The sequence below is a fragment of the Myodes glareolus genome, chromosome 19, assembly GCF_982192425.1.
Source record: "Myodes glareolus chromosome 19, mMyoGla1.1, whole genome shotgun sequence".
NCBI classification, from domain to species: Eukaryota; Metazoa; Chordata; class Mammalia; order Rodentia; family Cricetidae; genus Myodes; species Myodes glareolus.
The window spans coordinates 29,360,517-29,386,617 of record NC_142044.1 but is presented as its reverse complement, the minus strand read 5'-3'; the positions used below and the strand labels follow the sequence as shown (position 1 = coordinate 29,386,617).

The 26,101-nt window shown below is 48.2% G+C and overlaps 2 protein-coding genes across 2 annotated transcripts in view; one reads left to right on the top strand and one right to left on the bottom strand.

Moving 5' to 3' along the window:
• Positions 1-26,101, bottom strand: part of Tg (thyroglobulin) — a 176,477-nt gene that overhangs the window by 14,108 nt on the left and 136,268 nt on the right. The window contains exons 43-44 of the mRNA XM_087898830.1: positions 11,437-11,601; positions 10,195-10,362 (exon numbers count right to left, since the gene is read on the bottom strand). Coding sequence (XP_087754956.1) covers positions 10,195-10,362; positions 11,437-11,601 — 333 coding nt within the window. The remainder of the gene's footprint in view (positions 1-10,194; positions 10,363-11,436; positions 11,602-26,101) is intronic.
• Positions 24,511-26,101, top strand: part of Sla (Src like adaptor) — a 30,508-nt gene continuing 28,917 nt past the window's right edge. Inside the window, exon 1 of the mRNA XM_085678909.2 lies at positions 24,511-24,737. The gene's annotated coding sequence lies outside the window, so the exon portion shown is untranslated. The remainder of the gene's footprint in view (positions 24,738-26,101) is intronic.

Here is a 26,101-nt window from a genome sequence, read left to right as displayed (position 1 = left end):
CTTTACTGTGTGACCTTAAGCAAGTGGCTCTCCCCCACCTGTGCCTTCCTTTGCCCATCTGAACTTGGGAGTGCCTTCCTCCAGGGTTAAAAGAAGGATGCGAAGCCAATCCCACTTAGTCCGTCTCAGTCCTGACCGCTGTTTAACACTGGGCCACATGCTGCCTCTTTCTGGATTTATCTGGCTAGGTTTAGCTGGCGTGTACCTAGCTGTGGTCTGGTGTGAGACATTTTGTTCCCTCCCATATACTGCCCTGGTCGTTCAGAATATGAGCAGATAGTGTTACCTTAAGAACACACTCTTCCTCTGGGCCAGTTCTCCATTGCCTGGGAAGTGTCTGGGACCATAAGGTCCTGCTCCCCTGTCTGTTAGGCTATGTCCCAGTGGGCAGAGACAGGGACATTTAAGTGGATATCCAGAGCCTCACAGAGGAAGCTTAACATGGGCAAGGGTACACAGATGAGGCTAGGGCCAGGCCTGCTTTAGGAGAGACAGACAATGAAGCTGCCCTGCTGGGCTGAGGGGAGGCCTAAGTGCTCAGGAGCAGTGGTCACTCTTGTCCCTCTCAGCCTCCCTGCCCTGCTCTTTGCTGGCAGCTGACTACACTGTGCGGTGGAGAAACTCAGCTCCTACCTTCTGGTCTCAGTTTTCTCCTTTCTGGAGATGGAGGGCAGAAGATGCAGGTCTGGGAGTGAGGCCAAGATGCCTGATCCCCAGACAGGCTCAGGATGCATGTATGTTTACGTGTTTCCAGGAGTTTCTGTATACCACGAGCCCATACAATGGCAGGCCCTGGTGTGTTTACACTGCTCTATAAACTCCTTTCAGCACAGGATCAGGACACCAGGAGCCGCATGTTGGCGAGCTAAGGAGCATGTTCCCACCTGTAGGACAGGAGCCTGGCCTACCCACCTGAGGGATGACTGATGGAAGGCATGTCCCAGGTGCATCACACTAGCCTCAGGAGACAGTGAGGAGGACCACGGGGGCTAGCATGCAAAAGGGCCATGTTTCTTTAGTCTTGATAGATGTTTTAGAAAGAACTCTGAAATTCGTCACTATCTGCTAAGCACGGTTGTGAGTACATGAGCATCCCAGGCAAAGACAGCTTCCAAATATCAGTGAATGTGACCAGACCCCAAAGCCACAATAAGAAGAGGTTTGTGTAAGAGCACACAAACATACTCCATCCTCACCCACATATCTACGTTCACTCAAGACCCCCCCACACACAAAAAAAAGCGCCACATGAATATCATTCACCCACTTTGCTCTTATCATTAGAAACTGGGGGCTACCGTTCATTTACTGTAGGCTGATAATATTGGTTTTCACCAACCCATCTGTTGTCTATCATACTGATTTCATAAATTTCCAAAGGCATGGGGGAAACTGAATTGGATGATTTTCTGGAATTACTCATAACAAAATAACTACAAAAGCTGTCACATACCTCCTGCCACTTACAGCTTGGTATTAAGCATTTCCTGACTGCTTCACCAAAGTCTTCCAAGAGCCCTATTTCTGGGTATGGTGTCACCCTATTTTCTGCTACAATCTCAGACCAGTGGAGCCTGTACCCCTTAGGGCCACGTACAGTGAGCCAGCAAGGGTGGTATTTAGCCCAGGCCTTATCATGGGGACACCCAGTCCTCCTTCGGCTCTAACTTAATCATGACCCAGAGTTACACTGCAAACCCATGACAGTACAACATGGAAGGAAATTGACCCAGGGATGCACAGCCCAGAGTGGTGACAAGAACACTGAGTTGGGAATCAATATGAGGGTCCAAGTCTCAAGCTGCCTTTGAAAGGTCTTAGAAGGATGATTTCATCTCTTTTGAACCTGGTATCAATAAACTGTAGAGGATGCTGTGGTCCAGCCCTGGGTGGCTTCTGAGAGGATTGGAGCACAAGACAGTCACCTGTAGAAGCCCATTATGTCGTCTGTGCTGTAGGTGAAGAGCAACTAAGAGGCTCCCTCAGAAGGACCTGCTTGGAGACAGCAGCCCTGCTTGGTTTTCAGTCCTCTGCATTCCCTAGTGGTGTGACTTTGGCCTGTCCTGCAGTCCTCAGCATGAGGAGTCCTCAGGTTCCTCGTGTGCAGTCTGGAGTTAACTAAAGTCAAGGCTGCGTGTGGCGTTGTCTTTAGAGTTCAGAAGGGCAGTTGGAAACACCCTGTTCAATCTCTGGCCTAGGTCGCTTAGTAAAAGGCAAATTTGTATTAACTGTCAGTTTCACTAGCATCAATGAAAAAACTACAGAAAACCTACAGGCCCTAAACTGTAACATGAGGGCCGGCTTGTTGGGGTTTCCGTCCCGCCCGGTACCCCAACAGCCGGCAAATCCCAAAGAGAAATTACACACAGGACTCCATAAGGTTATAAACTGATTGGCTCATTAGGTCAGGCTTCTTGTTAACTCTTATAACTTATATTAACCCATTATTCTCATCTATGTTAGCCATAATGGCTCCGTACCTTTTTCAGTGTGACAGCTTACATGTTGCCTCTTCGGTGGTCTGTGCAGGAGTGGCAGAAGAACTTTCTTGCTTCCCAGAATTCTCCTGTTCTCATTGCATCACCTCTACTTCCTGTCTGGTTTTCCCACCTATACTTCCTGCCTGGCCAATCAGCGTTTTATTAAAATATGATTGACAGAATACAGACAATTCTCCCACATCATTTCCCTCTTTTTTTTTAAACAAAGGAAAATACCCATAGTCCATTTGTTGGGAATATGGGCGTAGTATTTCAGGCTACTTCTTGCTGGTTGGGGGCGCTGATAATCAAATGGGGACCTAAAGAAAATTTAGTTATAATCAAGTCCTGACTGGAGTATCCTGTGAGTCTTGATCATCTCAGGCAGCAGTCTTGAATCTGTTCTGGATGTGGAACTATGTCATCTGGGCCCTCTATTCCTGTCAGAGATTTTTCAGGTGGCCTCCATTGGTCAAAGGTGATTTTTCTTAACTCTGAATAAATCCAGAGCCTCTCATTTTCTGTGGAGACAAAAGCAAAATCTCTTCTCCAAAGTAACATACCTTTTGACTTCAAATTTGAAGCCAAGGTATTTGCCTTGCATTTGCCAAAATGCCTATCTTGGGTTAGTTCAGCAGCATTTATAAACAAAAGTCTTATAGCAACTGTTGCTCCTTCCTCAGCATTCAAACAATTCAAAGAGAGCATAATAACACACAGTATCAAGATTCTCTGTGTGTTTTCCATCTTTATGCGGCTTTATTTCAACCTCTATTTCTTTTATTTTTACTTTTAACTTTTGGCTTTTTGAGACGGGTTCTCTGTATATATCTTTGTCCTGGAATAACTCTGTAGACCAGGCTGTCCTTGAACTCACAGAGATCCCTCCGCCTCTGCCTCCCAGGCATTGGGATTAAAGGTGTGTACCACCACACTTTGAGGTCACAGAGGCCAATCTACCTCTGCCCCTTGAAGTCACAGAGGTCAATATGCCTCTGCCTCCCAGGCATTGGGATTAAAGGTGTGTACCACCACACCCAACTACTCTCTTTTTTTCCTTTAAGAACTTTAACTTTTATCCTGCATATATTTTTAACACACTGTAAACTCTTTAGAGGTTTTGTTCATCTTTGAACCTCTCTTTACTGTATCTCTATCTCTTTTTTGACTACATGAGTCTTTAAGGAGAAGATTAATCCTCTCCTTTAAAGCTGTGGCTTTGACGGCTAGATCCAGCTCATTCTTTAGCTTTCCAGTCTTGTGGCTGAGGTACCAGCCAGAGCTGTGTTCACTGCCTCCACAACTCTATGGCTTTTCAAGGTCCTTGGCAGCAAGCAAACTGGGACCACACTCAGTTGGACCGCCTGCCTGAAAGAGTCAGAATTTGCCCTGGCAGGACGGCTGGCATTTTAAAAACAGCGCAGCTTTTTTCCTGCTACGACCGAAAAGCATGCGCTCAGCTCTCCACCAACAGCATCCAAGTGTTTCGTGGCAGGACCTCCCAATGAGCTGCAAGGTTTTGCAGCCAAGGCTGAGTCAAGAAGCCTCTCCTAGATGAGAGCACTTGCCCGCCTCTAGCAAGCAGAGCAGAACCGAAAAACTGCTGCCACCAAGAAAACATACCCAACTCTACTCTTTCCCAAACTCTCCCAGGCCTTCCGTGGACTCACCTATCCACGTCTGGGCGCCATATGTAACATGAGGGCCGGCTTGTTGGGGTTTCCGTCCCGCCCGGTACCCCAACAGCCGGCAAATCCCAAAGAGAAATTACACACAGGACTCCATAAGGTTATAAACTGATTGGCTCATTAGGTCAGGCTTCTTGTTAACTCTTATAACTTATATTAACCCATTATTCTCATCTATGTTAGCCATAATGGCTCCGTACCTTTTTCAGTGTGACAGCTTACATGTTGCCTCTTCGGTGGTCTGTGCAGGAGTGGCAGAAGAACTTTCTTGCTTCCCAGAATTCTCCTGTTCTCATTGCATCACCTCTACTTCCTGTCTGGTTTTCCCACCTATACTTCCTGCCTGGCCAATCAGCGTTTTATTAAAATATGATTGACAGAATACAGACAATTCTCCCACATCACTAAACCACTTTACTACAGGATGAAGAGGGACCTGTGGGTCTGGCTTCACAGAACAAGACCCCTCTCTTGCTTAATAAATCTTCATTTCTTTAGGCGGATGCTGTGGATCTCTGAAGGGCTGTGCAAGTGTTGATGACTGAACTATTATGGATGTCAAATTTCCTGGTCTGTTGGCCCAGCTCCCAGCCCTCAGTAAAGGCACTGATGAGCGGGGGTGGGAGGCACTTGTGTCCATTTCCCGTCTCTAGGTGTTTTGCAAGGCCCCAGCACTGATGCAGACATGATGGTGAGACGACCATCTGGGATTCTGGGATTCTGGGATTCTGAAGGATATACAGTCACAGTGGGATTGCTGGACACTTGGAAGGCATAGCTTGTCTCTACTCCCCAACATGAGGGATGGGGCAGAGATGTCCAAGTACCAGGACCCTCGTGTTCTACCAGCCGTGCTGGGGACTACTGGACACCCTGAAGGCAGTGGCTCCCCCTCACTGATGTAAAGATGAGGCCTCTCGCTGAGACACCCAGGATCAAATTAGAGAGGTCTAACTCTGTGTCCAGCCCAAGCCGCAGGCCTCCTATTCAGATGTCCCCACCTCCTGAAGGCTGCCAGTCATTCACAGCTAATGCATGTCCCATTCATCTCTTTCCTCTGTACATACTCTTGCTTACCCAGGGGTACCTTCTTCCTGCCAGGCTTTCATTCTAATGAGAGGTAGACCAGAACCATCCTCTGAACACACTCAAATTAGGCCATCTCTCTAGGTCCTCCTGAAAAGACGAGGACCTCTTTGCATGTTTACAGCACCACTGTCCAGTCTCTACCTTCCCCACTACCCAACAATCCCCAGGGTCTTGACTGGCCACGAAGATGCTTGTGTTTTCATTTTGAAAGGGGTCTGTCGACACCATCATTTACTGCTTAAATATCCATGGGGATCACACATCACTGCTCCCCCGCCTTTGCGTCTTTCTCAGTCCCCTCCACTATTCCTCAGGTTCCTAGGATATAATCGTCCTGGGTCTGGCAGACAGCCATTGCCATTCTGGCTCCAATAGCTCCATCTTCCTTCAGATGTCCCCGTTTCACAGCTGTCTTCTTCTCCCATGCAGGTCTCAATCCAAGGGACACATCTGATAGGCTGTTCCTGCCGATCCCTAAAGTGTATCTCCCTTTCTCCTGTCTCCTTTGCAGCTCTCTGGCTCTGTTTTCTCCAGGGCTCGAAGAATCCCTGTTTCTTGTTTTCTCAAGACCCAAAACCCTTAGTGCTGATGTGTCATTGATTCTTAGTTCTGTGAGCTCTGCAAGGCACGGGCTCTATCTGTGTGCTCAGAACTTCCTCCCAAACCCCAGAAGACCTCAGGACACAGAGTCTTTAATGAAACCCTGGGGGTGTGTGCGTAAGTCATTTGTGAACCGTTGATCACTACTTATCTTACTAGAGAGCTAAGAGCCAATAGCTGGCCTCCTATCAGATGCGGCAGGATCAATGCCAAGTGTCTATCACATGTTTAGACACACACAAAATATTCTACTAGCTTCTTTCCAAGTAATAAGAGGAAGTAGGATGGCAGTGATGACAATAGAACAATTCTAGCTTGTTTGGCACTTGTCTTTACATTAACAGTCATAAAATATTGTATATTTGGGGGTTAAGTCCACATGTTTTACCTTTAGGGAGAGCCTCCAGAGCGTTAGATGGGAAGACATAGGGTGGCAGGCTTTGAGGGTCTGAGACTCAAGTAGGAATGAAAGGGTCACAGATTCTTAGGTAGGGCATCCTGGAGCTGGAGCCCCACGGAGTCCCTCTCTGTAGAGAGCTGTCTCCATTCTTAGATATGCAGAAAGCATATCTTAGATATGCAGTAGCTCACTGTGCTACTTGGAAGCTACAATATCCACAGTTCCGACTGGCTAAACAGCTTGCTTAAGCCACGTGGTCAAAACCAGGAATCATGACCCATTATCCTAATTCACATCCTGTGTCTGCCTAGGTCCAGATCTAGTATGAGGATTTGGGGTGGTGGCACATCTTTCCAAGAAATCTCTCTCTCTCTCTCTCTCTCTCTCTCACACACACACACACACACACACACACACACACACACACACACACACACGGAGGATTCCCGCATCCGCCTATTACTATGAGCTGCCACCAAGGATTCGATATTGCTGCACTGGGGCTCATGCCAGCAACTTGGCTGCCAGGTGCGGCTTTCCAACTCCCAGACAGCCCCCCCTTCCCAGGCCCCCACTGCACCTGCTCCTGAATGAGGCCAACTCCCAGCCAAGCCCAGGGCACGTCGGCTACACTAAGCTTTGGATTTTTCTTGCCTGCCTTGGAGATGTTTGGAGGGGAGGCGGCACCGTGCATCTTGGAACAAGTCTGCTTCTGCTAATGCAAATGTAGTCTTGGTTAATGCAGACAGACTGTCAACTTCAGCAGTCAGGAGGAGAAGGAGGAAGGGGGGATAATTTCCCATCTCAGAGATCAATGGAGAATTTCAATAGAATGCTTCGACTTCGGAAATGAGATCGTTTTGAGCAAACGGAGGCTTCCCACCTTGCCAGGCATCTAGGCAGCCCCCATGTGCTGCAGGTATGTCTCTGAGTGTTATGAGGACTCATTGGGTGGACCCTGGTGGCCTGGGTGGCAAGGGTGAGGGAATTTGGGATTTGATGAAACCCTACCTACCCACCCTCTTTGGTCTGAGTGCCTTTGGTAGTCTCTTTTAAAGGAACGGCTAGTCTGAGGGGCTGAATGAGGGCTAGGAGGGACCAATCCCTCCCTGGACTGTGTGTGTTTGTAGGTTGGGCTCCAGTTGGCATTTCTGTAGGTTGCTATGAGAGAAAGTGTGTGTGTGTGTGTGTGTGTGTGTGGTGTGTGTGTGCGCGCGCATGCCTGTTTTAGTAGGTATGTTTACTTTTGCTGTAAAACTGACCTGAGGACAGATGGTTCAGTGGCTGTAAGTCTTTTGTATTTCTTTTGGGGACCAGTATTATTAACTATTCTATTAAGGAATTCAGCATTAAAATATCTATCGTTTTGTCAAGTCCGACTATTTTCTGGACAGTGGAGTAGGTTTTGAGTTCTCTGGGAATATTCAGGAGGATCTGTATGAACTGTCTCCCAATTTACAGATAGGGAAACTAAGTCTCTGGTTCTGGGGAAACGTATATGCTTCCAACTACAGACAAAAGACATCCAGGACTTTTCCCCCTGTTCTGCTGGCAGAATGCTAAGGGAGGGGTTCTGGTCAGTCTTTGCTCACTGAGCTGGCAGTGCCACATGGGCAATGGACCCCAGCTAGCTCTTTCTTACCTTCAGGGACATGATGCCCACTTCTCTACGCAGCATGCATAGAGCCATTTCCAAATGTGTGTTGTGTTGATTCTCTATGTTCTGATCTGATTATTACCTCCTAGAGAGCAGGATACAATCGGTAGTGAGGACCATCCTAACTGGTCCTGCATCTGGCACAGTGTAAATGGCTGGTCTGTTCTCAGGGGTACAGCCAACAGGTGCTGGTGTTAGATACTCACGCCGTGCAACCTGTGTGATGCAGTGATTTCCTGGGTTTAGGGTCTCAGAAGCGACCCCAGATGAAATGAGGCTCATGAAGCCTGAGGACATTCTAGGAGAGGGGACAGCATATATCACACCCCTCAGCATTAACTAAGGAAGACTGAAGACATGGAACTGCTCTGGTCATGCAAGGTGACTAGGGAGGGCATAGCAAGGAATAAATTTAGATCCCATTAAACACGTTTCTGGGGCCACTGTCGGGACACAGCTCTGACTGCCAGAGAGGGGCTTGGCTTGTAGACTGAGAGAAGGTAAGGTGAATCTACTGTGACTGAGCCTGAGAGCAGAGGTGCACCGGATGATAGTAGTGGGTGTGCGGATTTGAGTGGGGACCACTGTGAGCTAAAGGTGAGGGACTGGAGGCATCCAAATTGAGATGTTTAGCAGTCTCTTGTTTCTGGCAGGAGTCTGGGGTCAAGCACGGGTTGGGGGTTGCTGAATGAACAGCAGGGCTGGAGGTGTACTTCCCATCAACAGGGACTGAGACACAGAGAGCTGAACTCTGGCTTCCTATCAACCACTGCTTCACCATCCCTGTCCTCTAGGTAGGCAGTGTCCGGGTGTGCTCATCAGACACAAGGTCCTAAGATAACACTAGAGCTCTGTTAAAAGGAACTGAGTGACCAATGGGCAGTGTACCAAGGCCTTGCTCCCTGTAGGGTGGAGCTGCAGAAGTACAGACATGCACACTGACTTCCCTGCTCTGGCCACCTCCAAGGCCATACCTCCCCAGCAGTGCTGGGTTAGTGGTGAGCCTCCTGCGGTATGTCACCGTGTTCCTTTGTGACTGAACAAAGGGAACTTTGCCCTGAATCCAAATGCAGTATCAAGGAAGGATTCTGGCCCTGTAGTCTGTCAGCAGTGACAGGAAGTTCCCCAAACACCACTGAGACGGAGCTAGGAAGGGCAAGACCAAGGCAGCCACACAGCCTAGCAGCCGTCTTATGATTGACAAGCATCATCGAGAATCGTGAACTGGGCTGTGCTCTGACCCATCACAGTCCAAATTGACTAGCAGGAAGTCTGGCTAATTTCATCACTAGTTGGGGGAACTTCCATTGCTTGGAGGTAGTGTAGAAAACACCTGCCAGGGTGGCTCTTACCCCCACCCCATGCTCCCTGTCTTAGACGAACCCTAAGCTGAGACTCTGAAAGTAGCCTTCCTCTCTTTCATGACAGAGAGATGGGGTGAGTGTTCTGCACACATTTCCAGATCCAGCAGCATGAGGATGGGGCCGCCTGCCCAAAGATCACGTGTCCTCTCTCACAAGGAAGCATTGCATGTGAGATTGCAAGGAAAAGGTTATAATCCATGTAACTCATTATGTGGAGAAGGCAATGGTGTAGATTAAGCTATTCTGTTTCACCCTTCCTGTGGAAGCCAATGTTAACTGCTTGGTTTTATCTGTCCGCACCATGATCCTTTCATGTAGAAATACACAAATATGTACATTTACATACATGCATATACTTGCTTCTTAAACAAGAGTGCTAACTCAACTCCATGTCTCTCTACGTCTTTGTTTTCTCCTTTGCTGTCCATCAGAGGCATTCCTCAAGCCAGCAGAGAGATCAGGCTCGGATTTTTAGCAGCTGCATAATATTTAGAAGTGAGAGTGTATCTTAATTTAGCCAACCATTTCCCTGTCAAGGGACATCTGGATTTCTTCCCAAGTTTTTTTTTTTTTGCTACAATAATTAACGCTCTGATAGACGTCCTTGTACACACATTGTGAGAGAGCTGTGTTTTTGCTCATGATGAGGTATCCCTGAGGCTGGGAACACCCAGGTCAGCTTACTCTTAGCTCTTCACAGGGATTGATTCCCAGCTGCCGCTTGTGGGCATATCCATATTAGTCACCTTTGGTGGATTCTTAGTTCTGAACCCAGCTTCTGCCATCTTTACCTCTAGGCTTCTGCAGCATTGGATAACAGTCCTCTGCTAGCCAGAGAAGTCAGTCAGTCAGTCGTTCTTGACCTAGTATGCCAGCAGAAGGGTACAGAGGCCCCACCCTGCCTCCCTTCACCTACCTTCACAGCCTTTGCCCTGTTGATAATTCCGTCGTCCTGAGAACCCCCTATGAGTAGATCCACCTTTGCTGGCAGAGGCCTCTTCAACGCTCTGGCTGGAACTTCACGTAGGTATTGGCCATCGACAACAGGACCCCAGTAGTGGAAAGGGCCACTAACAGCCAGGAGCTGCAGGGTGAGGAAGAAGGCCATTACTTGCCTGTGTTTTACTTTCCTTTTTAAAAAGCAGGCAATCCCAGTCTGGGCTGTGCAGCTGAAGCTGACCATTGTAGCAAAGAGCTAATGGGTCTGAACAGGGACAGAGACCAAAAAGACCTCTGTGAAGGGAACTCTGAAAGATAGAACCGTGTCTTTCTCTACCTTCAGAGCCCCATAATTCTGTCTCACAGTGCATTCAAGTGACCGTCCATTATATACCCATTAGATTGCTTTGCTTAGTGGGGTCTTAATCACGGATGTCCATGCTCCAAATCCAAGGAGCTCCAATAGAAAGCAAGGGTAAAATAAACGTGACAACAGGCAAGAAGAACAGCCTGTGACATTGCCAGTAGCTGGGTTGCAAATCTCCCCTCAGCAATGCTTGACCTCCCGGAGCCCCTCACAGAGCCCGTCTGATGAAGTAACTAGAGGTTTTCAGGATGAACAGGAATAAGGGGAAGGCCTTAAAGAAAAGTTGATGGCTCTAATGAGTGACACTAGCCAGCACAACCCACATAGGTGAGGCTGAGGAAAAGACTTGGTTCAGGCCTCAGGGTCCAAACTCACACTTCTGAGGATATGAGGACCAAGTCTGCTCATGTCTCCTTCACCAATGTCAGGGGCAGCCAGAAACCCAGGCTGAGAACAAGGTCTTTCCAGCTAGAAAGGGATGCCTAGCTGTCTGTCTAAGGGGCTGTGATCTCACATTGTGCTTATTTGTCCCTAGCATGAGGTTTGCCCCTTCTCAAGTGCTATTGCATTTTGCCTCTCAACTCTAGGTGTCCATCATAGTTCCCAGTCTGTACATAAAACACCCAAATGACAGAGAGACCTGTTTCCCATCAGTAGCCTTGTGTGTTCCATCACAGCCTGCAGCTCCTACATGGACTGGGACTCAGGAGACAAATTCATCTTTAGTTGACCATCCACTGGACATGTAGCTTGGGTGGCAAGGATCATTGCACCCCCTTGTTAGGCCTTGGTCTTCCATTTGTAAAGACAAAAGTTTGTCCCTCCCCACCTTGCATGCACACCAGTGCCCACCTTGGTCTGAGCATCATTGAGGATGTTGGCAGGTTTCTGGCGGAGGCAGGACACCACTTCTTGGACCGATGTGGTAGGACAGCCAACCTCCTTTGCCAAGGCCACAGCTTGCTGTCGGGCCCTGTCTGGGCTGATGACCGCAGCTGGGGACAGTGCGGAACCTCCCTGGAAAAAAGAATGGGGGTTGGGCTGACAGTCTGCATGGCTTTGGCTGCTAGTTAGGCTGGGGACCCTCAGGCCTTAGCAGTGTTCTGTACCCTTGTCCATACATGTTAGATCCTTGGAGATCTAACATGTATGGGTGTCAGGGATGACCAGCATGTAGCAGCATGCTATGTGAAAAACTTGGTTTCCTTATCTGTGAAAGGAGAATACCAGATAAGTTCATCTCCAGGCTCACTGTGCAGCTGAAGAAGTATACAGAGGCAAAGGATGATGGTTCTGAACAGGGACCAGAAGGGCTTCTGGTAAGAGAAGTTGAAGATACAACTGCATCCACCTCTACCCCCAGGGAGCTCCTTAAGCAGCAAGGTTTCCCGACTCTAAGATGTAGCTGACTATGAAAATATATCCTTCCCCTCCCCCACAGAAGATACCATCATTTCATGTAAGAGAAGAGATATCCTAGGTATAGAAAAGTGGGTGCCTACTTAGATATGCAACCAGACAAGAGAGCCTAGAACTCAGTGATCTTGGCAATGAACCTCTGTAGGCTCCGTAGTGTGAGTCCTTCACCCTTTGGGTTATTTTCCTAACTCAATTTTTTTCAGCTTCTCTGAGAATCCGACTGTTAATACGAGGCACATCAGGGACCTAAGCACAATGGTCAAGTGCTCAGTCACTGCGAGGCAGGCTCTCACACATACCTGGAGGCTCTTGATGGGAGAGTGCTATACCTATTCCGTATCGATGTCTAGTTGTTAGGTCTCGGAGGGACCTGTGACCAGAGCCTGAGACCAGGCCAGCAGTGAGAAACTCATTGAAGGAACAAGAAAGTCCACAGGATGAGCGGGAGAAGGACTGTAAACCCAGGAGCTATACATAGACTGATGACCAGAGCCCTTCCCAACATCTCTGAACTGTACAGATAAGGCCCGAGAGCCTGGGCTGCAGAACCGAGATAGTGTGAGACAGCAGAAAGGGGTTCTGTGCTTTATATACTAAACTCTGCCTGCTGGTACCTCCTGCAAGATGTGCAGACCAGATCCTCTGAGCATCAGCATCTATGAACAAGAGAGAATTTACCAGGCTCATCATGAGAATCAACAGCAGTGCAGGTCAAACATGCAGCCAGCCAGGACCAGGTGGGCAGTGATCTTGGCAATGAACCACAGTGGGCAACTTATTTTGAGTGTGAGCCTTACACCCTCAATTTATTTCTGTAACACCAAGTGGCCAGCTTTTCTGAGAAACTGCTCAATACGTTCTTGTAACGGAATGGCACTCCCACCAGACGTGTTCCCGCTGCAGCCCCGCATTCTGCGCTGCAAAGCGTGGGGATGGGAGGTGATGACAAGCGGACCCAGCTTTGCCTATGGGAATGCCTGAAGACATGAGGATTTCAGGGTGGGCCTCGGATGTTTTCAGTTTTATTTCTTTCTCTTTTTTTGCCGGCTATAAATAGCCGGGGTTCTTGATATGGGGAGGAAGTGGGTAAAGGCGTGGGCTTCGCTGACACTGTGAGATAGCTTAGAAAACTTTCCTCTCTCTTTCTGTTGTAACCAATCTTTCTGAAGGAAACCGTGTTCTTGGTGGAAAATCAGCAGTTAAACAAGCTGCCCTCATTGGGGGGCGTTTGTTAGGACTCAGGAGTGGTGGTCCCTGCTAAGCAGAGTTTAGGAAAAGAGCCTGAGCCTAGCGGGAAAGGGAGCAGGCTGGAATTCCAACTCCATCACTCTGATTGAGTCATCCTGAAATTGTGACTTTAGCTGGTAAGGCAACAGAGGCACAATTTGATTTTCTGCAACAGTCTTGCTACCCCAGGTATACGCTGATGGCTCTGCCTTAGAGGTCAATGTTCTCATGCAGGAAGGCGGGAAAGGAGTCCCCAAGAGGCCTGCTCTACTTTCTTTCTAGAGTCCCCACACTCCTCAGTTTTCCATCACTCTCCAGTGCTCCTGTATCCTCACTGTGAGGTAGGAAGTCCTCAGGGAAGGAGAAGGTGGGAAACCCACACCCACCTCCTCAACAGTGAGCACCCAGGCTTGTATGGGCTATGGCAGGCTCAGCTCAGGGACCGACGACAAATGCAAGAGGCAGGCAGTGATTAGCTTTGCTTCCATCTTCAGCACAACCCAGGAATTCTGATTCTAGAGGTGCCAGGCAGCAGGAAGAAGTGAAGCTGTGCACCTCCTGTCTCATAGCTGGGAAGAAACAGACATGAGGTCCATCTCAGGCAGCCACGCGGCCTTCCACACTCTACCGGCCATGCATTAGCAGGTTATCTGTGGCCGTTGGTCCCTGCCTGTCTCCATGAGAAGGTGGAGCCAACAACACCCACTAGAAAAGCCCTGCCTATAGAAACAGACAGACTGAGGTTTTGGTTTCAGTGTTGCCTGCTGATTTGTAAGTTCCCCTGTCTTCTCATGGAAGGGGATCAACAGTTCCAAAGAAGACAGAAGACACCCCACACGAGTAATCGGCTCTCAGTGACAGTAAATGCCAGTTATCATTGGGAGTGGTATTAACCATTGGTGTCTTTTCCCATGTGTTATTCCTGCTGGGAGGAAGCAGATATACAACTCCACAGCCCCACTGCACCGCAGCACCCTGAGGAGTGCCCTCACCCCCAGCTCCCATGGAGTTATGGACTACAGTGAATTCAACCACTCAGCTACTAAAGAGAGATCAACCTAAGTATATTTTGACTCTGTCTGATTTTTATGTAGAGTCTTATGCCTTACGTCCCCCAAAAGTGGTCAGATCCACAGTTTTCAAAGTACGGACTGTGCTTAGCAGTCTACACATCAGAGTGACCTCAAGACAAGACCTCTGTGATTGCAATCAGAGAAAAAGCCTAGAATTCTTTTGCATTGAGAACTCTAAGAAGCAGGTGTGGGACTCCAGTATGCCTACAGAGGAGAGGCAGAACTTGAGAGGACTGACTTTGATGGGAGAAAATGAGTGTAAGGGGGCACTCCAGGTCCCTGGGGGAGTGGGGAGAATGGCAGGTAGGTTGGGAATGTCGAAGACAACACAGCTGTGGTCTCTAGATTCCAGCATCCCCGTAAAGAGCTCTATATGTATTACAGGAGGGAGCCAACACACAGAAGTATGGGGATACAGTTGGGCTTTCTAGGATGAGGAGAGGAATCTGCATAGAAGATACTGGGAAGTAAGGTCAGGGGACAATCACAGCCAGGTGAGAGGCAGCACTTTGAGGATGTGAACCCTAGGGTACAGGGCATGCTTCTACAACTGTAGGAAGTCCATGGGGGCTTAATCTTGTCCAATAATGGACAGATTATTGTTAAGTATTTAGTAATATCACTGCTGACATTTGTCCATGGTCAGGCTGAAGTAGTTTGAGCACACATTAAGCAGACCCTTGAGCAATGACTGATTATGAGTGCCTCCAGAGTGTGGACTACTGAGGGCAGAGTAGGGAAGTGATTTTTCCATCACTGGCTAGAGTCATAAGTTCATCACCATTTTCCTATAGACATGGAGGGCAGAAGGGAACTGGGGCAAAGGAGAGGGTGTGGCTTGGCCTCTTCATTGTTGGAGGAGCGAGGAATGTCAGCTGAGGCAGGAGCCCAGCCCAGACTATGGTCCAGGGATTCTGGATGTAGAACAGAGCCAGAGTGCATGTACCCTGCTCTGTACCCTGCCTTTTCTGGAAATGCATCCAAGTCTAAGCCTGCCACTGAGTCCCATGGATGCTGGCATCAGAAAATGCTTCTGAGAGACTAGAAGAACCTATAGACAGACCTGGAATCTCCAGAAAAGGGACTTTAAAAATGGCTGCCATCCAAGTCTGTGCTAATGTTCTCTTGCATACCCTTAGCTCCAAGTCATCTCTTTGCTTGATCCCCGAGCCTGTGAGTTTTCCTGAAGTCTGTAGCACAGTTTTGGCAAATCCTAACACAAGTGATGACAACAGATAGTACAACTTTCATCTTGAAACTACACCCTATGGGGAACAACTCACTTCTCTTTTCTTCTTCATTGAAATTGCTGGTTCTTGGTTTTAGTTAGCAGAAGCTATAGAACTGGGGTGAGAAGAGCCAAGGTGTTGCTTGCTCTTGCTTAGTATCCTTGGCCTGCTGGATGGGAGGGGTCTACTTTGGCCCTCCTAACAGGAATTAAGTGCAAGTCACAGCCAAGGGGTACTTTTTGTAGGTAGAATTTGAAGATGACTGATGTGTATGTGTACATGGGTTTGCACACATGCATGCGCTTACAGGGAAAGTGAAAGGCATTCAGTCTTCAAATGTGCTCTCTTAAGAGCTGGGGCTCTGAATTTATGTGTGTTTTTATCTGGTGATCTCCACAACAACCCTCTACATATTAGCAACCTTCCCACCTCCCACCCCCATTTTACAGATGGAGCGATCACAGTGCTGAATGAGGAGGTAGGGTATATGAGATCTCGAGGCTTGTAATAACAGCCAAAACTATAAAGCTTTTAGTTTCCCCCACACTCTACTGCTACCCTCTGAGAACAGTCCCAGCCTAGCACAGCACATCACATCATGGATTTTCTTTCTCCACTCATAAGTGGCTGGCTGGTGGCAGTCAATAAGGAAGAGGCTTACATGGGTGACCAGAGAACAGGGTGATATGTCATCTTTCTTCTCCCATGGGGGTTGGGAGTGCCTGGTGGAGGTGAGTTTCACACAGGGTTCTGAAAATGAGGTGTCATGTCTGCAGACTGGGAAGGCCTCAGCTACACACATTGTCCACAGGTATTCAACAAGTATCCTGTCCCATGTTTACAACCTCTGCATTCTGCACTGTACAGACCCACCAACTATAGAGCCGATTCTCATTATGCTAGAATAGGCTTAGAAGAGGAACACACACTACTTATTTCGATGCTTTTCTATGCGTGCCCCCCCCCACTTCATCCTAGCATTTCTGTAGGCATAAGTAGAGTGTCAAAGAGGTTTGATAGCTTCTGGTACCCAGTAGAAGAGGCTGAGATCCAAGGATTCTGATTCCAGTGTGCTTTTCCATGACAACACAGTGCCCCAGTAGATGGCAGAGTTCAGGTGAGATTCATAGACAGTCTGTTCCAACTCTTCACCCTTATTACCCGTGAACCTCCCTGGACTGCAAGGGTATTCATCCTTGCCAGTTCTCCAAACCCTATATCCACTCATAATGAGCCAGTTGTGGAGCTATACCAGCTCACTACGTTTTCAAGAACAGTGTCTCTGTCTCCATGAATTATCATTGCAGTTGCAGTAAGAAAAGCATTTAGGTCACATTTAAAAGCTGACTCCATGCTATAGTTTGACTGATCCTGGCCAAGGGGAGAGCAGTCACTAACACTTGCCACACGAGCAAATCTACAAGTAAGCAGTATGGCTAAGGCCTCTGAAGGATGCTTCACAGGGAAACACGTGGTGAGATGGAACACAAATCCCGAGGAGGAGGGTCTGGGTGAGAGGACAGGCTCCAACAGCAAACCTCACATTGGAAGCAGACAGGACTCTAGCCCTCTGGATGGGATGTCCACCTATCATGTTTTCTTCCAGGTCTCCAAGACTTGACAAACACCTTTTGCTACCTGTCACATGTATAATGTTTAATTAGCTTCTGACTGTCAGAAACCATTTAAGGGCATGGTAGTTAAAAGTGACTGACTTTCCAGACGTAGGCATACTTCAAAAATGTTGCCTTAATGATAGCCGAGGTGTCTTTTGACCCATCAAATTGCAACCTATGGTTCCGGTGCCCGTTTGAGACCTGCTGTCCCCATAGTCATTTTAGACAGATGGGTTTGGCACTTTCCCGGCAGAGCCCACTTCCTCATCTCATGGTCTGAGCCCAACCGCCACCAGGATGAGGGCACTGACAGCCTCCGAGCTCTCCACTCAAACAGCATACTTCAAATGCTACCCTGGGTCCTCCTGGAGTCTCGTGCCCAGTTCTGATGCACTTCTACAAGAACAAGCATACTCCTGCAGCTCCATGTTTGGAGTCGATCTCCTATCGTGTCCTTCAACCCTGTCAGATGAACGCAAGTACAAGTTATTGTTATTTTGAAGAGACATAGGAAGACTAGTAGGAAAATGGGCTTTCAGGTTGGGGACTCTTGCAAAATTCTGCTCACAACAGTACTTAGCTTCTTTCCTTGGGTAATAGTTTCCTCATCTGTAAAGGGGGTATGTAGCAATGCCACAGGAGAGGCAGTGAGGCGTGGAGTATCAAGTCATCAGCCCAAACTCAGGTCCAGCACCCACTGATCAGCTACACAACCTTAGGAAAGCTATTTAGAGCCCCTAGGCTGCAACTTTCTTGGATTTAAATTGCGGGTGAGAAAATACCTTCTTTATATATTTGTTAGGAGGAATTTTTTGAGGCAGCATGAAAGAGTTTATGAGTAGCAAGTTTCCAATAAGGAGTATCAGTGTTTCCAGATACTCTAAGCAATATTTTAGAGAGCCCTTGTGAAATCAAATTAGATCACAGATATGAAAAGATGGTATAACCCTTTAAACACTCTCCATATAAATGTCCACTGAATTTATTGATACTGAAACTAGAATATTAAAATGGCAGAATAGACTCTAGTCCAGTGGTTCTTAACTTATGGGTTGTGAACCCCTTTGGGGTTGAACGACCCTTTCACAGGGGTCGCCTAAGAACACCAGAAAACACAGATATTTATATCATAGCTCATAACAGTAGCAAAATTACAGTTAAAAAGTAGCAATGAAAATAATTTTATCCTTAGGGGTCACCACAGCATGAGGAACTGTATTAAAAGGTCACAGCGTTAGGAAGGCTGAACTAGAATCACTGCTCTGGTGGACCAGAGGCCTTTAGGATTGGAGTTTCACCTCAGTTGAGGTTGTTTCCACAGCCTCCCACTGCTGGTGCAATCAGTCGCAGATCACTTCTTGCTGAGCTGACCCTGCCTGGTGATTTTATACAGTTGGCTCTAACCTGGTGGCCGTGACTTAAATGACGTCAACGCCAAACTTGTACTTGCTCTTCCTTTGACAATAAAATCTTGTCAAGAGGAAGTAAGTGGAGCATGCAGACCTGGGAAGGCATCGTGGGAGAGCATGAGGTGAGATTTCAATGGAAGCTGCCAAAAAGAGACCTCACGCTCCTCTTGTGCTGTTCAGAATACCCAGAGGTAGCTGGCCAGTTACTTTGGGGTGGCTGTTCATGAGATAAGGTGATGCAGCGGAAAGGTGACAAGGCTGGGACAGTGGCTTTATCACTTGGCGGGCAGCCAGCTGTTTCCAGAGCCCAGTACAGGTCTTTGCTGCTGCTGTGAGCTGCTCTATTATGGGGCTAATTCCAGTAGCTTCGGCACAAAGATGCCCCAGGGAATCCGAATCAGCAGAATATGATTAAGGCCTCAAGGTCTTTTGAGATCTGGAAGACGGCAGCTTTTCTTTCTTTCTTTTTTTTTTTTACTTGCTTCCTCAATCTCCCACCTCTTCCCCTCCCCATGTGTATCCGTTCGATCTGGCCACCTAAGGTACAGATGCTCTACCACACTGATTGCACGCACCTGTCCCAGGCCTGCAGCGATGGAGACTGGTCTTACCAGGCACCCTAGAAAAATGTTTTCTGTGGGGCCCAGGAACCCTCAGTACTCCCCCACCCCAATGCCCTTTTTATGGGAAGACATTGTAACAGCTTTGTTCTTAAGCAGAGCTCAGAGGATCTCGGGGCTTTTCCTGAAGACACAATGATGAGTGAAATTTAAGATTTTAAAAAAAAACATTTTTAAGATTCCTGTTTAAAAACAATCTATTTCCTCCCTGGTGTCCTCCTCTCTTGAATGGGATACCCAAAGATAACCACTGAAGCCCTGGACGAAAGTTCTAGAGCATAGAAGTATCAATATCTTTTAAGAAATGCCGCTCTTTTCAGTTTCCATGTACATACTAGCCGAGTTACCTATGGAAACAGTTTGTGACTAACTGTGAATATCCTGAGAGATCACTCTCAGGTTTTGGCTGTGGGTGCATGATCAAAAGTGAGGAAGTGACTAGTCAAACGGTAAGGAGATGCTGGAGAAAAGTGGGGAGCTAGGAGGACACAGCTACGGGGGGGGCGCTGGTTATACTCTGTTAATAGTAGCAAGCAAGTCAGCAAACCATTTGACCTTGGACAGGTATAAATTACGCTATACAGTCTACTCTATACCCTCTGACATTGCTGAGCTGCAGACAAACACCACCCTGCCTGCCGTCCTGCATCCTGCCTAATGCCACATGGCATCATCCGTGAGACCCTGATGAGTAGTCCCAAAGGGCCCAGGACAATAAGAACAGGAACAGCGTGGAAGGAAGAGGGCAGAGAGGGGCTTACTCATTAGCCTGCTCTAGTAGATTTGAGAGGGACAGAGAATGAGTGAAAGAAGCAAGACGACTCTCAATGGCCAATACTGACATCATCATCAACTCCAGACAAGACAAAACTGAAGTCATCCCACAAGAAAAAGGAATTGAAAAAGAGGTACAAAAACACATTCTATGAGACTGTTGAATGTCTAGCTGGATCAAATTCCCCCATTTCTTATGATCCCCTGAACACCAGACTTTGGTCACCGTCAGTCACCAAAGCCTTTCCAGATGCTTCCTCTGAGGTCCCTGTGCACCAGAGATCCCACCATGCCAGCCTATTTTTGTCCCTTGTTTCACTCAAGGTTAACCCTAAGAGGATGGAGCAAGTGGCAGCCTTGTCTCCCCATAGCTCTTCCCTGTGCTAGCCCACAGGGGCCCTATCACAAGTGTTCAACAGTTAAGTGTCTGAGTTGGATCTAACAAAGATGGTGGCTTGCAAACTGGCATATCTGGAAGTCAGTAAATTACCTTTACAGGGCTGAGAACCACACAGGCTCTGGAGCCATATTAGCGGGTTTCATTGAGCAAGGACAGAAGAACAGGGCTCTAATGAGTCAGGGTACTTGTGCAACTCTCCTGAGCAGAGGGGGCCATGTGGGAGGGCTTCTGATTTTTTTACTTTTGCTGAGGAGCTGTGGTCCCAGGAAACTTCCTGCAGAGACAGAGCCTAATGACACATGCAGGTTCCGCTGCCGTGGGTGAATTCAGATCTCTCCGCAGATCGCTTCTCTAATTCTAAGCCAAAGCAGGATGCAGCCTATCTGCCCCTACATGGGAAGGGCAGGGTAAGGTGAAATCATACAAATGCTCTCGTCCCCAGACACAATCTTCTTTCTTTATTCATTCAGTGGATACTCATGGGTCACCTCTTCAGGGCAGGTACAGGGGCCACACTGATTCACGGCCTTTGGAGCCCACGCATCAGATTCACTTTAGTCTTTCCAAGAGTCCACAGAAAAGGGGACCTTGATGGTTTAACGCCACGTTAGAACATTTATGGACATTTCCCTATAGGTCTTCATGAGCTGGAAGTATGAGGTATTAGGCTCTGTGAGAGACTTGGAAATATGCACAGTCCAGCAGTTAGCCCTCTGGACTCCATCTCTTGATATTGACTCCTATGTTGCAAAATCAACTCCCAGGTGCGTCCAAGAGGGAGGTTTCGCCTCTGGGTGGAGGAGCTCTGAGATCTACAGGGACCAGGTGAGCTCTGAGTAGCTCAGGAGGATGAGACACCTGCAGGAGGCAGGGTGTCCACAGAAGCAGGAAAGGCATCGAGTGCTTTTGAACTGCAAAACCTAGGACACTGGTACCTGATTTTTTTCTACTTAAGGGATACTTACTGGCTCCTGAGGTTGACTTCCCCAACATTCGTTATTCTCAATGTTTATGTGGAAAGAAGGGAAGCACAACCTAAACTCCCCAGACTTGGGACCTGCTGATAATCCTATACTCCTGACATGGAACATCAAATTGCCTTACAACGTTATCTTTCCCTGAGCCAGAAACCTCCAGGAGACTAAAGCTGGAGAAACGAGCTTTGAGTTGCTCTAGTTGGGAGGCTGCCAGCTCTAGCTGGGGACTCTGGCAACTGACTCCCGACAAGGCATCTTGTCACCTTAGCAAGGGTAGACCACACCGCCCCACTTCACGGTGTGATCCTTGGCTCCTTCATGGCTGACAGTTTGGTGTCTCCCTGTGGCTGTTTATCTGGGCACTGAGAGCTAATTAATTTGCGAAGCCCTCTGGAAATGTGACACAGATGGTCCTGAATGCCTTTGGGGACCCTAAGGTTGTGACCTCTTGAGAGGTTGCTGTCATTTGCCAGTACAGTTCAGCCTGGCTGAGCACACACTTAGCTTGAGTCCCCTAGGAGGTTGTCTCCTATCTTTAGGTTTTATGTTGATTCCATGCATTGATGACCTTGAATGAAAACCCCACGGGAAGGATGAAATCCGGCCTCATCCTGCTAAAGCTCAGTGCATTGTAGAGCTGACCCCGGGACTCTTCCGCATTCGTCTCCAGGCTCCCTCTCTACTTCTGCTTTTAGTCTGTAGTTTTTAGCTGGTTCCCCTGGTTAGTTTAGCTTATAAACTCAAGGGCAAGGATGGGCAGAACCATCCATGTCACCTCAGTGGAGTCAGCTCTGAGTGGATGGAGATGTTTGTAGTCCTGTCCCACCCAGTGTTCAGCATCAGGACGTGACCCATTCTGTGCTGGGCCTGGGCAACTGGGGAGAACATTTTCCCAGGTGCTCCTCGCAGACAGGGTCTCATTTGACTGGCACACGGTGCTGAGTATGCACAGTGCCTGGCAAAAACCAAGCGACACCCAAGGCTGGTGGATGAATGAATGAATCTCAGAATACATGCCTGAAGAAATGACCGTGTTCCTATGCTCAGGCCACCCTTGTGGATCAGAGGAAGATGGCGGGCACACTTCTGAGGTAGAGGGTGGAAGATGAACCATATAAGGGTACTTAGGGCTCTGTCAGAGCAGAAGGAGAGCCCTTTGAGGCAAATCAACATGGTTTTCGTCGGCAGGACCTCTGCTCTCCCATAGACCTTGACCCTACAGGGTCTGAGGTAAGGACTGGGTGCACTCTATCCAATACCTCTCTCTCTCTCAGCCACTCATGTGCCCCAGGTTCCCAAGGTCACAGCAGTAGTTTCTTCAGTGTGAACCCTTCACCCTAACTTCTTCTGAGGCTATCTGACCCCTGAATTAATGACTCAATGACCACCCCTCCACCACACACACACACACACACACACACACACACACACCTTGTCCCTAACCACCACCATTTGTGGACACTGTCCTGGTGCCCACCATGTCTTCTTTAGAGCAGTCCTGCAATTGTGGCCTGCCATCCAGGTCTCTGTATGATGGCTCTGATAAGGGCCACATCATGGCTGAATCCTAGTGACAGGATGGCACTCCGATAAACCATGTTAACTGAAGGGATGCCGGCATCAGGAGTGCATTAATTCAAGCCTGAGGGTTTCCCAATAGGTGCAGAAAATCTCTCCCCCGACTCCTGTCTTCTGAGTGTCCCTCCCTTCAAAGCTCTGACACACCTCGGTGTGCATGTGGGGGAAAGCCCCACTTCAGCTGATTCCACTTGCTTGCTCTTCCCCACGTAGGCCACTTCCACCAAGTTCTTACACCATCTGCTCGTACCTTCCCAGCATGCCCTGCACAGAGCTGGCTTTGCACAAACCAGCTGGGTCTGTCTAGTACACAGAACTGCTAAATTTAGATACTGCCCCACTGTTTGTAATTTATCTTTGTGAAGGACACCCAGTGAGGTTTCTAAATGACTGTCTTGAGTTTCTACATTGATCTTAGCTGGGTGGGGTCCTTGGGACACACGCCCCAGACTTTACTCTGGCTCTGTAGGTACCAGTTGCAGACTGAGGGATATCACCGAATTCTCTGAGGGGTTTTCTACTTTGGGAATGGGAATTGCAGAGAGAAGCTTGTAGGAGGGTTCTCCTGGCACTGATGGCTGCCATTTTCTGATCAGAAGCAGGCTTCCCTCTCACCTAGTAGCATGCCCGTAGGTTTCCTTGCCGCAGACTCACACGCTATGAAATTATATATATTGTATATATAACAATATGCTATTTAAAGCACATGCATTTTCTAGTTCTAAACCATGGGGAAAATAGAAAGAGCAGTGGACACACGTCCCCGGTTGTTTCAGTCCTCATGGAAGTTGCCTCACTCCTCCGTCTCCCTGTGACCCTGAGTGTATTTGTTTAGCGAACTATTTCAGAACGACCCTTTCCACCAGGTATGTCAGCACACGGGTGTTCCCTAGGAACTAGAACCTCCTCCCACAAGACTGTCTAGTATCCTTGCCTCCTAGAGCACTGACCTCCTTGTGACGTCATCTGTGTTCCCATCACAGATGGGATCATGGAGGCCTCCAATGGTTAAAATGACTTGTTCAAGGCAACACGGTTGCTTCTAGTTCTTTCTCCTTGAATCTGGGATCCCCCAGGGATCACGTCTTGCTCCCATCTGCCACCACTCCCTTCTGTGTTAAGCTCTATCACAAAAGTCTTTTCAATTCTTCTGGCAGCACCACAGCAGAGGTGGGTTTTGGCCAGTTCTGCTATGCTCAGGGACCGTTGTCCACTGTCGTAGGTCTCTGACAACTGAAACCGGCCTGTAGCAGAGCTGCAGCTCCAAAGACTGCTCAGGCTCCCTCCTGTAGCGATGCAAGAGAACTGTAAAAATGAAAGAAACTCTGGAAGGGAAGGCAGCAGTGAGCTATCCTCAGCCTCCTTGGGCCCAGTGAGCTCTGGGGACATGCACAGGCAAATTCACAGCCCCATCTGCCTTTTAATTAGAAAGAGAGAGGGAAAAAGTGAGTTTCCGTACGCCCTGGCAATTTACAATCAAGCTGGCTCTATTCTCGAGTGCTTTGTAAAGGAATTAATAAGGCCCCCTCTCTTCCCCATCGCCGTCCTTGCAGTGAGAAGTCTGCTCTGTGGGTTAGTGAAAACAGGAACCTGCCCTCCTGCCAGCCCTGCGCCTTTGCCTTCCTTGTTTCGGCAGAGGAAGTGTGCGGCCCTTTAGCAACTACAACTCTGCAGCCCGCTCGATAACATGGGCTGTGCCTGTGCTCCCTTTCCAGCCTGTGAGGCCCACTCCGTCTGGAGCAACCGCAGCTGATGGAGGGCTGGTGACCCCGTGCCTGGTGGCCGTCTGCTGCCAACTCCCAGGAGAGGCCGTGTTCCGCGGCATCTGAAGGTATTTAGGGAACCTTGGCTGGGACAGGGAGGGGAGAGACTTTAGGCGCTCTCTGGACTGTAATTGCTAGGGCTGGGCTTCCGGGAGGCGGAGAAGGACCCCTGGATCTGAATGTCCTGGTGAAGTCCTACCTCCTAGCACTGTGACTGCCCCGAAGATGCTCAACAGCCAAATAAGAAAGAAGGAGTCCTGTGGCAGGCTGGTGGGCAGCCCATTTTCCTGCCAGGAGACAGTCTGACTCTAGAAACAGTTGGGATATGACAGCTGTGTTTCCCTGAGCAGGTCATCATGGGCAAGTCGCTTAGGCCACTATAGATCTCCATGTTGTCATTTATGGAATAGAAGCAGTGTTGTCTGGATCACACGGATGTTGATGGGATGAACTGATGTAGCATACACTTGATGCCCGTGTAGGTCTAGACACACAGTCCATGCTCAGTGAGGGCTCTCAGCCAGCCACGGTGTCTAAAGATACAGAGGACCTTGAATGGCAGTAGCAGTGCCCCGTGAAGGCTGGCAGTTAGAATCTTCCTGGGAAAAAGCGGCACAGACAATTGACAATTATCTAAGTAGGAAGTAGGCAGATAGGAGAGGAAGAGCTAAAGAGAAGGTCAGCATGCAAGGCATTTAAATTTTAAAATCATAAAATGATATAAATGAAAGAAATGTGGAAAACACAGAATTTCCTAAGAAGTGTGGCGTGCTGCGTGTTAACTGGGTGCCTGCATATTGGGAGAAACTGGCCTCAGAGAAAATTCTGGGCTGAAGCCTCAGAGTGGCTTGCCTAGTGTACTTGTACAGGTGTCTGGGCTGGAGACTCAGAGTGGCCTGCCTCGACTTATGTATGGGATATGAACAGATATTTGCTGTGTAGAGTGACCAGGGAAGATAGAATAAGTTCCTTTCATCCAGTCTTCAGAACACTGTTAAGTCTCCAGTTGTTATTTGCTTTTGACTGGGGAGAAGATAAGGCTCAGAGAGTTTAACCAACTTATTTAGTCATCCAGCTGGTAGGGAAACATGAACAGCTAGGAGCTCTAAGGGCCCAGAGAGGGGAAGGAAGAGCCTTGGAGAGTGTGAAGGACAAAGGTCTTTGTTGACAGCAGCGCTTTAGTGTTAGGGGACACACATCCTGTAGTTTGCAGATTGTTGTTCTGAGGGCTGGGAGAAGATGCTGAGTTTCAAGTCTATTCAACCGAGCTGAGCTAGGGTGAGAGGGATGAGTGTTCTGGCAACTTCTGTGGTGACTGATATTTTCCAGTTAACGGATGCTATGCAAAATGATTAAAACACTCTAGTAGTGTAATAATAACCTGTGGATAGACATACTGAAATCTACTTAGACATAGAGTTTTTAAACAGCT